This window comes from Chrysochloris asiatica, unplaced genomic scaffold (assembly GCF_000296735.1).
Source record: "Chrysochloris asiatica unplaced genomic scaffold, ChrAsi1.0 scaffold00036, whole genome shotgun sequence".
Taxonomy (NCBI): Eukaryota; Metazoa; Chordata; class Mammalia; order Afrosoricida; family Chrysochloridae; genus Chrysochloris; species Chrysochloris asiatica.
Window position 1 is genome coordinate 4,512,447 of NW_006408554.1, and position 15,585 is coordinate 4,528,031.

The following is a 15,585-nucleotide window of genomic DNA, read 5'->3' on the forward strand; positions in this document are numbered from 1 at the left end:
GAATAACTTTTCAGTCTAGGAGCGGAGGTCCCTAGAACCATCAACGGAGAAGAGCCGAGAGCGGGAACCTACCCAGAGAAGCAGTGATGCCCAAGATGGAGGCAGAGATGATGATGTGGAGCGATGGAGCAGCTGGGGACTTTAGATCCAGAGAGGGAGAGTAACTGTGTGCTAAAGACTGTATGTGTGTGGGGGGGGATTGTAACCATGGCAATGATACAATGTACGATAGAATGAATGTAAAATTAATGTACTCCCATGTAAACTATCATATTATTCACAACAAAACACTTAAAAAAATAATAAACAAGGAGAAACGAAGACCATTAACAACTTGATGAACAGTCTGAAAATAAGACTCAATGACTCATAAATTCTCATGTCTTCTTTTTAAGAACAACTGACCTCAAATGTCTCATGTGTTAAACCTGTGCCTGACTTTATTTTTAGTAAATAATAACAATGGATAAAATACCATTGGCCACAAAAATGAATAAATATTTTATTTTTTCCTTAGATTTGAAAGTTGTGGAATTTTCATTGTTATGTTGCAAGTAATTATGAAAACCTTGTTGAGGTCCACAGTTGTTTTTATTTTCCTTCTTATGGCATTTGGACTCAGCTTCTATGTTCTTCTGAGTTTACAGGTGAGACATCAATAGTTGATTGTTTTGCTGTGGATACTGGAAATACATACTTATGCTTAAATTCTGATGACCTAGAAAACTCAGAATGATACACTTGCAAAAGTCTTTTAATTTTCAGTTGATTACTTTTACCTGGTAAAATATCATTAGATTGATATTTATATTAGGAAACAGTGTAGTCTCACTAAAGTGACCTTTTCCATTATCAAAAAGTTCAAGTTAGATGAAAGTCTATGTGTAATATACTATAATTTATTACATGCACAGAAAAGATCTTTTGGTAACTTTACTACCTTTTAAAAAATGTTTTATTACTTTTTAAGTAGCTATAGTTATATTATTATTTCAAGTATTTTAACACAATTTTTATAATTCTACTCTCCTGTATGCATTTTGTGTTTCATTTTTACACTGTGGTCTTTTCTCAGGATGCCTTCAGCAATCCATTGCTTTCTATCATCCAGACCTTCAGCATGATGCTTGGGGATATCAATTATCGTGATTCGTTTCTAGAGCCCTTTTTGAGGAATGAATTAACATACCCAGTTCTATCCTTTGTACAACTCATTACCTTCACAATGTTCGTTCCTATTGTCCTCATGAATTTGCTTGTAAGTAATTTATCCTTGTGTTTTCTGGGTTGTTGTCCATTTGGGCCATGTAATAAATATTCTTAGCATCTTTAATCTTCCTCCAAGGGGAGAAGGATGACTACAAAATACATTTGTTTAACATTTCTTTAGTCCCTGGATTATGTTAGATATAGAGTCAAGATTAGAGCACACAGTGGTATATTCACTTGGCAAGTACTTACCAAGCAACTTATGAATGCTAGTTACTGTTCTAGATGCTGGCAAACGATGGTGAACAAAACAGAACAGTCCCCTGATTATGCACTAGTCATAAAGTTAGATAATAAAAATAAACGTATGTAGCATAATGCCATGCGGTGGTGAATTTTATAAAGAATATATAAAGAAGGATGGTATGAATGCTGTGGGTGGGTGTGGAGGATCAAAGATTAAAAAGAGGCCTTATGGAATAAGGACTAAAACCTTGTTTCTGCCCTTGAAGGAGAAAGTGGACTTTCTAGCTATGTTGTGTTGTTGTTGTTGTCAAGTGCCGTTGAGTCAATTGCAACTCATAGTGATGTTGTGTAGTGACATCCAATTATATGTGATAACTTATTATTCCTGGCCTCTCCAAAATACAGAACATATTTTTATTTTACATTGAAGTGAATTTAAAATGACTTTGTATCTTTTACGTTTTCATATTAACAAGATTACTGTCCTGACCCATGTGGACATCACTGTTGCAAAGGAATAAACAGGCTTTGCAGTTTTCTGTAAAGAGTGTTAATAATATATTTTGATGTCATTATTAGTCAATTACATGCCTACTCTTTCCCTTACCTGTAAAAGTTAAACAGCAAGGTCTTCAGTGTATTTTTAGATGAATCATTGAATGGGCAGTGATTAAATGCTGTGTTGTCTTACAGATTGGTTTGGCAGTTGGTGACATTGCTGAGGTACAGAAACATGCATCATTGAAGCGGATGGCTATGCAGGTGAATGTTATATTCAAACTTTATACAAATTAGCACCATCAAAATAGTTCAGGTATAAGAATAGCTGACTTTCTGAGAACTTAATTATTTTATAGAGGTATTTTCTTAACACTGAGACGTACCATACTGTGTCTGGTCACGTGTTCTTTGGTCTACCCATTGCAAGCAAAGTACCAAAAATTATTTTTAAAAATACTAAACCAGAACAATCTACACAGAGAGGCTGAGAAATTGTCCGGGTAGGTCTCTTTTTATACCTGCTGTGGACAACCAAAGAACTGGAACAAGAATATCATAGACATTCATCATCTGGTTTGTCACAGCCCAGCAATTGGAAGGAGCTGTTCATCCTGACCATGGAATTACAGAGTCCCTACAATGTATTTTATATGAAGTTTTAACTACATCCACAAGATTTTGTCCCTTTGGTGGCTCTCTCTCTCTTATTTCTCGAGATGACATCATTTGAAATTTGCTCGAGTCAAAGATTTTAGTGTAGGCCCTTGGCTACTGAATTTTGAGGTTATTTCCTGTCATCTTAACTTTTTATGCTCTTACCTGCTTTGTGTCTAAGTTTCAAATCTGAATGAGACTCTTTTATATTTCAAAAATACATTATGACCTGTTGAATACATGCACTTAAAAAGCAGAACCAGCGGAAAGGCCCATTCAAAAGAAAGAAAAATTCATAATTAGATCTATAGTCTCCTTCTTACCCTTTTCTTCAACATACTCCTTTCTTTTCTGTTAGTCATTCATTTACACACAGACATTTATATTTTATAAAAACAATGTTCTAGCACATGGTATGTGTAAAGTACAATATAACTTACTATACAATCGAGAGGAATTAGAGCAATGTGATTCTTTAGTAAGCAATTAAGTTTAGTGTACAAGTGATTACACCAATCAAACATTAAGAGTATGAAATATCAAAACTCAACTCAAAACCACTGCATGTGTAAAATAATAATAACAGCCCATTTATGGAGAACTTTCTTTGTGCCAGGCATTCTGCTGATCATTTTATATTTATGATCTTACTTAGTTTTCATAAATACTCACAAAGGTCCTCTTATTATCCTGATTTTTAAATATAAGTAAAGAGAGGCTTGAAATGATTAAGTAACTTAATAAGTGGGGCCACTGTGATTTAAACTCAGGTCTTCTCCAACTTCAAAGTTCTTGCTCTTCAACAGTATGTTTTATAAATTAACTGTGTGTTATTATATAGCACCAGTCTAAAGACCAAGAATTGATTGATGTCTCAAATTTATGGTGTTGGAGGAGAATACATTTGAATATACCATGAACAAATTTGACTTAGAATAAATATAACCAGATGTTTTTAGATTCAAGGATGGTGAGACTTCATCTTACTTACTTTGGACATGTTATCAGGAGGGACCAGTCCGTGGAGAAGAATATCATGCCAGGAAACATAGATGGACAACAAAAAAGAGGAAGACCCTCAATGGGATGGATTGACACAGTGGCTACAACAGGCTCAACATAGCAAGGATTGTGAGGACGGGACAGGGTCCAGTAGTATTTCATTCTGTTACATATATGATTGCTGAGTCAGAACCAACTGAAAAAAAAACCTAACAGCAATAGTCTAAGGAGCTTGGGACATTAAATAATAAAATCATATGAATTCAATGTTTAAATTGTAAGGTACAAAAATAAAGGAATGCCAGATGGGAACCTGGCGTGTGAGTTGGGCATTGACAGGTGAGTAGCATTTGAAAGAGCAGGAAGGCTGTTCCAGAAAGAAGTAACTTAGTATGCACAAATGTCCAAAGGCAGAAGCAGAGGAACATGGCTTCAGAGCAGTGACTGGAAACATGGCTTATGTTACATGATGATAAGTTTGTCCCAGATGATGGAGGGTTATATGCAAACACAGCAAACAAAGAAAAGAAGGAAAAACAAACAAACAAACCTTAGCTTTGAAAGAAAGAACAGTAAATGATGAAATGCTTCAGTCTATTTTGATCATAAATGGACAGTTACTATTAGCCCTTACAAAGAATGTCAACAAAATGAAAATAGTACTTAAGATGATCTGTGATTATCTTGATTTGGTGGGGGAAGACTGGAGGAAAGAAGAGCAAATGACAGGTTATTACAGAAACAAAGATGCAACTGTAGACTCCAGGGGTGGTTGACAAGGAAAGGGGAGGGGTGTGTAAATCTCAGGGCAATGCCTCATAACTTTCTTAATAACTCTTTAAAATACAAAGGAAATAAATAACAAGGATAAAATGAGCAACAGAACTAGATAAAATGTCTTGGGAGAAAATATTCTAAGCTGTAGTGTCAGTGGAATTGATTTAAAAGACATAACCCTACGTTCTATTTACTCTGCTCCCCGAAACAAAATAGCACAGAGGTCTGCAAAGAAAGCAGCTAAAGCAAGTACCTTCATATTATTTATTCCCTGTTCTGAATAAAGAACACTATTGTCCAGAAAATCAAGACTCCATTCTCTTATTTGCCATGAGTTGGTTTTGGAGCAACTGTCTGTATCCATTCAAAAGCCAAAGTTTCTCAGGATGCAGCAGAACCCTGGGCCTAAGGAAGGAGACACATAGTAATGCATTTCACACAAAATCAGCTTAAAGTTGTGTGGAGACAGGAAGATCCCTGGAATCCGTGCTTGCAAGGGAATGCATTCACCATATAAACTTGAAATTCCTCAGAGACAGGAGTGTTTTGAGGACTGGGAGTTCACTTTTTTTTTTTTTTTTAAACTTTTCCCAATATCAGTATCCCCCAAAATCTAGCACAGTGTTGGGGCAAGTGTTGCTTTTTTTGTTTTTAAGTGCTATAGATTTGGTTCAGACTCTCAATGACACTGCTGCATAGGGTTTCCGAGGATGTAAATCTTTATAGGAGTAGAAAACCTCATCTTTCTCCCACAGAACTACTGGTGGGCTCAAACCACCAACCTTGTGGTAGTAGTCCAGTGCTTATCCTACAGAACCACCATGCTTCAGCTGGCAACTATAAATATTTCATAAACAAAAGCCATCCATCTCTCTCTGTTACTTTTTAGGAAAAATGTCCTAAAGAAAGAACAGTAAATTTGAAAGAACAGTGTGCATTTGATTCTTCAATGCTTCCTTACAACAATGCAGTCACACTCAGAGGGTCCCGCAGAGCCAGGCTGGACTCAGAGTTTTCCTTGCTAACTTCCCTGGAGACTCTATTTGAGAGTGAAAATCTACCAGCTCCTATGTAGAGAGTGAATGGAATTACAACACACCATTCACATTATCTATTGACAAAAACTGTGCCTGAATAGATCTTTCCTAAACAAGTTTAAGTAAATAACAACATATAACTTGTGAAAAAAAATATATGGAAAAGGGAAAGGAATATTACCCTAAAGACCCAAGGGGAGAGAGAAAAAAAAAGAAACCCTAAAAATGATTTGTTGTAAAGGAAAGAAAATTTCTACTTTATATTGTTAATGAAATACAAGAAAACATAGTTTGTTTTTAGGAACTGTGATTAAAAAGGAGAGAAAAACCAAGGAGAAGAGATAGAGAATTGGATGAAATATGAGGGGATTTCAAAAAGTTCATGGAAAAAATGGAGTTAAAAGATACTGAAAATTTTCCATGATCCTTTTTCAAACCCCATCATACAAAAAGAAAGCAAGAGAATCTCAATCAACATAGTAGCTTTAAACTCTAAATTTCAAGTAGTAGAAACAAAATTGACAAAACAGATAATATAGTTGGCAATGTGGAGGATACACTTAATAATATGTGGGCTACAGGAAAAAATTAGAGATGAAAGGAACATAATGGAAAGATATGGCTAAGTTTTAATTAGTAAGTATTCCCAAATAATGCAAAAAAGGAAAAGTTATAAGAAAAATAAGTAAATTTTATATTGAGAACACTCACCACATAGCAGATAAAAATCATGAAAAGGGATTCATTCATAAGCATATCTTTCCAACAGTTTTTATATTTAAGGCATAAGGGGGGAAATGGCAGAAATTCTCAAAATGAATCAAAGGAAAAATTTTGATTCTGTGTACTTCAAAATTCTCCTCTGGAATGTTCAGGGCAGGTAATGGTGGAGGAAAGGACAAAGATTTCCACAGGTAATTTGTTACAATTCAAAGATTATATGCTAGTACAGTTATTATTCATGTGTGAAGGTAAATGTATTATTTTAAAACTCATTTAATCTCTAAAAATAATCTACTAAAATCCACAGTACCCAAATAAGAAATGAATCAAAGTTAAGAACTATAGGGAATTTGTATATAAGTGATTGTAGTAAATACTTAAACCAATTAAACACTCAAACTTTGTGAATAATGAATTAAGTGTAAATATCTTAAACAACTAGCAAAAGAAAATTTTATATTTAAAAAAAGGATAATAATCATGAGCTTTAATTTCTGATTTAGTTAGAAAAGGCAGAAAGTAGAGGGAAGAAGAACAAATAAATTTTAAAAATATTAAATGTGTAATTTCTATTTTGTCGGTTGGTGCCATCTAATTATGTCTGACTCACAGTGACCCTGTGCACAACAGAATGAAACACTGCCAAGTCCAGAGCCATCCTCACACTTGTTCTGTTTGAACCACTGTATTATGTTTGATCAATCGTTGCTGATACTCTGTCAATCCATCTTGTTGTGGATATTTTAATTATCCTCCATCTTCCCAAATATGATGTATTTTTCCAGGGATTGGTCCCTTCTGGTAATATGTCCAAATTCTCACCATCCTCTCTTCCGAGATGCATTCTGGCTGCACTTTTCTTGAGACAGATTTGTTTGTTCTGACAGTCCATGGTAATTTTAATATTCTTCTGAAAACACCATAAATAATTTAAATGCATCAATTCTTCTAAGGTCTTCCTTATTCATTGTACAACTATCACATACATATGAGGTGACTAAAAATACCATGGCTTGGGTCAGATGCACCCTAGTATTCAAACCTACATCTTTACATTTGAACATTTAAAAGAAGCCTTTGGCAACAGATTTGCCTAATGAAATGTGTCATTTGATTTCTTCATGAGCATTGATTGTGAAACCAAACAAATTAAAATCTTTCACAACTTCAATATTTTCTTCATTTATCGTGATATATCTTATTGGTACAGTTTTGAGGATTTTGTTTTCTTTAAACTGAGGGGATTTAATACTGAATGCCATAGTCTTTAATCTTCATCAGTGAGTATTTCAAGTCCTCTTTGCTTTCAGTAAGCAAGGTTATATTGTTTGCATATCGCAGGTTGTTAATGAGTCTTCCTCCAATCCTGATGCCACACTCTTCTTCATGTAATACAGCTTCTCAAATTATTTGTTCGGCATTAAGATTGAATACATTTGGTGAACGGATACAACCCTGGCACACACCTTTCCTGATTCTAAACCATTCAGTATCCCCATGTTTTGCTCTAGCAACTGTGTTTTGGTCTGTGTACAGGTTCCCCATAAGCACAATTAACTGTTCTAGAATATCCATTCTTAACAATGTTATCCATAATTTGTTGTGATCCACATAGTCGAATGACTTTGCATAGTCCATAAAGGACAAGTAAACATCTTTCTGGTATTCTCTGCTTTAACCAAGATCAATATGACATAAGCAATGTCTCAAGTCATCTTCTGAATCCACCTTGAATTTCTGGCAGCTACCTGTCAATCATTTCGACATTCTGTTGGGTTACCTTTCTTTGGAAAGAGCACAAATACAGATCTCTATCAGTCAGATGGCCAGGTAGCACATGTGTGAGTGCCTCTACTTCTACATCAGTTGTTGAAACCTTTCAAGTAATATTCCAGCCAGTCCTGGAGTCTTGTTTTTAGCCAATACCATCAGTGCTACTTGGACTTCTTACTTCAGTACCATCAGTTCTTGATCCTATGGTGCCTCTTAAAATGACTGATCATCTACCAATAATTTTTAATATACTCTGTGTATTCCTTCCACCTTCTTTTGATATTTCCAGTATCATTAAACGTATTTCCATAGAATCCTTTAATATTTCTACAAGAGGCTTGAATTTTTTTTAATTCTTTCACCTTGAAAAATGCTGAGTGTATTTTCCCATTTGGTTTTCTAACTCCAGGTCTTTCCGAATTTCATTATATTTGACTTTATCTTATGGAGGTGCTCTTTGAACTTTTTATCCAGCTTTTTTAAATCATTTCTTCTAGTTGTTTTAGCTTCTCTATGTTCAAGAACAAGTTTCAGTCTCTTCTGACATCCACTTTGGTCTTTTCTTCTTTTCTTTTGGTCTTCAGTCATTAGCGTCTGATGCATCAAATGTGTTCTTGATATGGTCTTTAAATTCAGGTGGGATATACTCAAGGACATATTTTGGCTCTCGTGGATTTGCTTTAATAGCCTTCAGCTTTACCCTGGAATTACATATGAGCAATTGATGATCTGTTCCACAGTTGGCCCCAGACCTTGTTTTGGCTGAGGATATTGAATTTCTCCACTGTCTCTTCCCACAAATGTAATCAATTTGATTCCTGTGTATTCCACCTAGTGAGGTCCAGATACACAGTCACCTTTTATGTTGTTGAAAAAAGGTGTTTGCAATTAATTAGGTCATTGGTTTTGCAAATTCCATCATGCTATCTCCAGCATCATTTCTATCACCAAGGCCATATTTTCCAACTCCTGTTGTTGTTATGTGCTGTGGAGTCGGTTCTGACTCATAGCAACCCTGTACAGGGTTTCTGAGGCTATAAATCTTTATGGGAGCAGAAAGCCTCATCTTTCTTCTGCAGACCAGCTGGTAGTTTTGAACTGCTGACCTTGCGGCTCACAGCCCGATTTGTAACCCCTATGCTACCAGAGGTCCTTCCAACTACTGATACTTCCTCTTTATTTCCAAATTTTGCATTCCAATAACCAGTAACTATCAATATATTTGGATTAGATGTTTGTTCAATTTCAAACTGAAGAAGTTGGTAAAATTCGTCAGTTTTAGTATCAGTGACTTTAGTGGATGGTGACTAAATTATTGTGGTATGAATTGGTCTTCCTTATAGGAGTATGGATATTATCTTATCAAGACAGCACAGTGCTCCAAGATAGATCTTGAAATGTTCTTTTTGACAATGAATATGATGCCATTCCTCTTTAATTTATCATTTCCAAAATAGTAAACCATATGATTGTCTGATTCAATATGGCCGATACCAGTTTATTTTAACTCACTAATGCCTAGGATTAATTGTCCTCATGATGAATCTGTACATGGACCAAGAGGCATTTGTACGATCAGAACATGGGAACACTGAATGGTTTAAAATTAAGAAAAGTGTGTGACAGGGTTGTATTCTGTCACCATACTTATTCAACCTGCATGCTGAGCAAATAATCTGAAAAGCTGGGTTCTATGAAGAAAAACATGGCATCAGGACTGGAGGAAGACTCATTAACAACCTGCGATATGCAGATGATACAACCTTGCTTGCTGAAAGTAAAGAAGACTTAAAACATTTACTGATGAAGACCAAAGAGCACAGCCTTCAGTATGGATTACATCTCAATGTCAAGAAAACAAAAATCCTCACCACTGGACCAATAAACAACATTCTTATCAACGGAGAAAAGATTGAAATTGTCAAGGACTTCATTCTTCTTGGAACAACTATCAACAATCAAATGGCATATTGCATTAGGTAAATCTGCTGCACAAGACCTTTGACTTGGTATGGCTCTGTGGTATCAGCACTGGACTGTGAACCACTAGATCAGTAGTTCAAACTAACCTCCTGCTCCTTAAAAACCCTATACAGGATCACTATGAGTCAAAACCAAGTCCATGGCACTTAACAAAAACAACGATGTCTAAAATTCTCTTAATTGGGCTAGCTCTGATACTTTTAATGATTACCTTTGTATTTCCCTAGCTTCTCTCATGTTAAAGGTATCAATTCAGGCCACTCCGATGTCCCAGTATTGTAACTGTCCTAGAGTATTGTTGCTAAGTACCGTGGCATCTTAGAGTATGGACCAAGTTTTTTTCTTCTTTGTACCCCAGTGTCTATCCCAGTGCCCTGCACAATAACTATCTGCTGACATAAATCAAATTTCTCCTTGAAAGAAATTGCTGCAGATCGCTGCCCTTGCCTTGTCAGTGGATGAGGTGAGAGGGAGGGGCAGTTGACTCTGGCTAGAACTCAAGAGACCCGGCCAGCTCACCTGCTTGGACATAATTCAGGACCCAGGTGTCAGGTTTCATTGAGTTGTATTAATGATTAGTCTGTGCAGTGTGAGAAATCCAGATGCTAACTAATGATTCCTATCCATAAACCCACGATGAATTGTAGGTGAAACTTCATACCAGCTTAGAGAAGAAGCTGCCACTCTGCTTCCTCCGCAAAGTGGATCGGCAGAGCATCATTGTGTATCCCAACAGACCCAGATACCATGGGGGAGTGATAGTAAGTACATGTAGTAAAGAACTCCATAAGTCATGTGATACTCCTTGGCATTCATTTTGTGCTGTTCTTAAGGCTACCCTTTTATAGTCTTTGCATCTGCTCTGCTTATGAAAAAGAAATTGGGGAGATGAAGGTGATGGGCAGTGGGGAAGGAGATGTTTACTCTCTTCTTCCAGGTGGCTCATAAGTAGCGTTTTTGTTGAATATGTACCACGTCTTGAGAGAATAGATGGGTGGGTGGCTTAGCTGTGCCATGTGCCTTTTTTTAATATACAATAGGTATGCTTTGTTTTTCCTTGTCATACATAACTCACATTTTTGTGCATGAATATATATATATATATAATAGGAACTCTACAAAGTAATCAAAGACTAAGCAGAGGCCATTACATGATAATGGAAAAGGTTTTATGCTTAAAAGTCAGAAGAACTGGATGCTAGTTCCAGCCATGCCTGGGTTTGCCTCTGTCTTTATGAGTGTTCTTTCTGAGTTTGGTATTGGTTAATTCACCTCTAAAATGGTAAAGTCAATCTTAGTGTCAGACTAGACTTTCTTCTAATTTCAGACTCCAACCCTCTCTGATTTCACTTATGTTCATGGTTGAAATGATTACCCAACCATAGAATGCTTAGCAATGAGCTCTCCTTTGAATCCCAGATTCATAGATCCAACTGTCCCCTTGACATTTCCTTTGTCTGCCTCAAGCCAAACCCAAACCTGACCCCACTGCCACTGAGTCATTCCACCTCATAACAACTGACCATATATAGGGTTTCTGAGACTAAATCTTTACAGAAACAGTCTGATCTTTCTCTTGCTCAGAAACTGTGTTTGAACAGCTGACCTTTCAGTTAGCAACCCAATACCTACCCTACAGTGCCACCAGGGTTTCTTGTAATGTCTCACAGTTACCTCAGTCAGCATATTCCAAATCAGACTCATGATCTTCACCCTTCACCCCCAACTACATCTGCTATGGGAAAAGAGAGAAAGAATCCTGGTCCTTTGAAGTTTTTTTTAATCTCAATTAATATCAGCGCCATTCATTTGCTTATGTGTCCAGCCCCCAAGGAGTCTTGCTGACAGCTACTCTACTTCCCTCCTACTCTCTCCTCATTTCCATTCAAGTGGTTACAATTGGGCTGCTAACCACAGAGTAAGCAGTTCCAAACTACCAGCTGTTCTGTGGGAGAAAGATGAGGCTTTCTGCTGCTGTAAAGATTTACAGCCTCGGAAAACCCTGTACAGGGTCGCTATGAATTGGAACCAACGCCATGGCACAAAACCACCACCACCCATGTTTTCTCTATTTCACCTCCAAAGTTGAGCTGTGCAAATGTTCACGTTCACTTGCCTCGACTGCTTCTTGTTGTTTTCCATAGAGTCCATTCCAAGTCATAGCAATCCTATATAGAGTTTCCATGAACAGCTGGTAGAGTTGAACCACCCACTTTGCTGTTATCAGTACAGTGCTTATTCTACAGGGCCACACCATGACTGGACTCCTAGAATTACCCAATTACTGGTCATTTCATATCTGACCTTGAACCTCTCGTGTCTGCTCAATTTCAATTCATCGTTGTTGTTGTTAAGTGCCATCAAGCTGGTCCTGACTCATAGTGACCTTATACACAGCAGAACGAAACACTGCCCGATCCTGAGCCAACCTCATTATTATTGCCACGCTTGAGTCCACTGATGCTGCCACTTTGCCAATCCATCTCACTGGGGGTCTTCCTCTTTTTCTCTGACCCTCCACCCTACCAACTCATAGTAAACCAGTAATACAGAGTAGAACTGCCACATAGGGTTTCCAAGGCTGTATATCTTTATGGAAGCAGACAGCCATTTTTCTCACATGGAGCAACTGGTGGGTTTGAACTGTTGACCTTTGGTTAGTAGTTGAGTATTTTAACCACTGCACCACCAGAGTACTTATCTATGTTTTAAAATATACAGAATTAAAGCAAAAATTCATAAGACCAGTTTTCAGAAATTTTCCCATGTGAAATTTTGTTGGTTGATTCTGTGGCATTGTGTAATGATGCAGCACAGTTTTCAAGGGTTAGCAAATAATCCTTTATGGAAGGATACTACTTATGAAGGATGTCTCACCAGAAAGACTAAAAAGTGATCTCTGGCCCCAGCTTACTCCTCCTTCTCTATTACTTCTAAAGCTTGTATTTTCTTCTGTTGTAATATATATATGCCTTTGATTTTAGAATTCTTTACATTTTCATTTGTTGCAACAGACTTTGAGCTCCTTGAGGGTCAAGAGTGTGTCTTAAGACTATTTATGTTAGTGCCTCTGGTATAATGGATGAGCTGTAGCACATATTCAAGAAATGTGTCCTGAATTGAGTTCAACTTATGTATATATCATGTTTTATCCCACAGTATATATTTCAATATATCTTCTCCATGCAAGAAGCAAAACAAGAAATACCAAATGCTGATACATCTTTAGAAACAGAAATATTGAAGCAAAAATACCGGTATGTATTTTTCCTTTTATGTGTATTTTAGAAATTTAAAAAAATTAAATAAAGTGCATAGTATGAATTTTTATTGTATATATATATATATATATATGTATGTATAAATATATATTTTATCATATACTAAGTCATCTGGGGACAGTGGTGGCTGAGTGGTAGGATTGTCAACTTGCATGTGGGAGACCTGAGTTTGGTTCCTGCCCAATGTAGTCATTAAACTCAGCCACCATGTGGCTTTCACTGGAAGTGTACACATTGCCGAACAGGTTTCAATGGGGCTTCCAGACTAAGAGAGATGAGGAAGAAATATCTGATGATTTACTTTTTGAAAATCAGCCAGTAAAAGTCCTATGGATCACAACAGTACAATCTCATGTGCATGGGGTTATCATGATTCAGGGACTGACTCAAAGGCAGTTAACAACAACAAAACAACATATTAATTTTGTAGACCTAAAATTGTATTTACTGCTGCTGATTCATCACTTTGCCTTCTAAGAAATAAGTTAATGGAATTAGAATGCTGATTTCCTTTATATTGGGGACAGTATATACCATTATGAGTCAAAAATCACTTAATGGCAGTTGGTTTGGCTTTGAGATTGAATCTAAAATGTATTTTTATGAACCTCCTGAACTCAGACACTACACATAAAATCTTTGAAGGCTTTTGAGAATCACTGGAGAAGATCTATAGTATGCAGTTTTTAATCATGTAGATTTGGGGGCTAGTTTACCTAGGATGAAAGCCCTATTCATTTTCTAACTGTGATTCTGAGCAAGTAACTTATCCAATCTGTGCAATGGTTTCTTAATCTTTAAAATGGGAACAAAAGTAAAATAACCATGAAACATTAGTATTATCTTGGGGAAAATAGCTTAAATTTTCTTTAGCCTTGAAGATTTTTAGGGATCTACATAGTTCTGGAATTCTTTGATACTTTATTTTTGCAAACTTCAAAAATATGTATGTACTCTTTATAAAGGTTCAGTTTACTATGAGGATATAAAAATTGAGCACAGTAAATCTGCTACAGAATACTTCTTGTTCTTAGACCTTCCTATTCTCTAAAGGGCTAAAAATATAATTGAAAATTAATTCATGAAATATGTATGTCCTTTAGGCTAAAAGATCTCACTTCTCTTCTGGAAAAACAGCATGAGCTTATTAAACTTATCATTCAGAAGATGGAGATCATCTCAGAGACGGAGGACGAAGATGACCACACTTCTTATCAAGACAAGTTTAAAAAAGAGCAGCTAGAACAAAAGAATAGCAAATGGAATTCAGTGTTGAAAGCGGTAAAGACACAGGGAGCTTATCATTAGTTACCCTACCTTCAGTGGAGCTTCCTATGGGTGATTAGCATGTCTTACTGAGTTCAATTTACAACTTGGAAAAAGTGAGAAAGAGGCAAAATTCTAATTGTGATTTCATTGCCTGTGAAATCATGGTTCTTTTCATGGTAAATAAATGTAAACAATCTCTTTTGTCTCTGTTTGTATTTTTTGCCAGTGACTGTTAGGGCAACTGTTGCCTCAGTGATATAAGTTCATGTTGGACTTTTAGTATACTTTTAGTATACAGATAGATAACTTACTAGAACATTCAAGCTTGATGATAAGGAGTACCAAAAGTATATATTAGCCTAGAATGCAAATATTAATACTGGATTCCTGCTCTATAATTATATAACAAGTAATACTTTTGATAATATCCTCAAATATTACATTGTAGCATTTTTTTTTGTATTGGAGAATCTTGTGTATTGTGGAATACACCCTACCCTTCTTGCTAATTCCAACATGCCTGATTTCACTTTGAGCCATGTAGCTGATGCCTCCAAAGATGTACTTTATGATATGCATGAATTAACTATACATAATATTTGTAGAGTTTTTTGTTTGCCATGAATCATAATAAATGTAAAACTTAAACACTTGCTTTTTGGTGATTATTATATGTCTTTCACTGCATTTAGTTATTTTCAGATTTGCAGAAATGCTTTATCACATATGCCCCAACCCACTTTTGTCTTCTTTTTTTATGACCAGAAAAAACACAAATTAATCCTGTATCTCTGCATTGATCTTTTCAGGGTCCTTCTTTTGTTTGATTTAATTCTATACTTCACTCTAATTCTCATTCTTACTCCCTTACAATCTGTAGAGACATCTAAAAAATATGTCTTTGGCTATATATATATATTCTTATGTTATGAAGAGCAATGTTACTCACATGTATTTTTACATTCATAGATGATGTTTTGATTCTTGTTTTATTTCTTACATTCTCCACTGGATATTAGGTTTTCAAGATACCACTGTGTTATCAGGCATCAGACAGTTAACGTTTCATTGCATGTACCCACCACATTGCACTTCTCTAATCTAGAGATGACATCAGGGTTTCCTCTACT

General features: G+C 36.1%; 1 protein-coding gene across 1 annotated transcript in view; it reads left to right on the forward strand.

Annotated features, from left to right (window-relative positions):
• The window catches only part of TRPA1 (transient receptor potential cation channel, subfamily A, member 1), a 116,536-nt gene extending 102,042 nt beyond the window's left edge, over positions 1-14,494 (forward strand). The window contains exons 24-29 of the mRNA XM_006860071.1: positions 518-647; positions 1,076-1,258; positions 2,149-2,217; positions 10,553-10,666; positions 13,065-13,162; positions 14,290-14,494. Coding sequence (XP_006860133.1) covers positions 518-647; positions 1,076-1,258; positions 2,149-2,217; positions 10,553-10,666; positions 13,065-13,162; positions 14,290-14,494 — 799 coding nt within the window. The remainder of the gene's footprint in view (positions 1-517; positions 648-1,075; positions 1,259-2,148; positions 2,218-10,552; positions 10,667-13,064; positions 13,163-14,289) is intronic.
• The last annotated feature ends 1,091 nt before the right edge of the window (positions 14,495-15,585 follow it).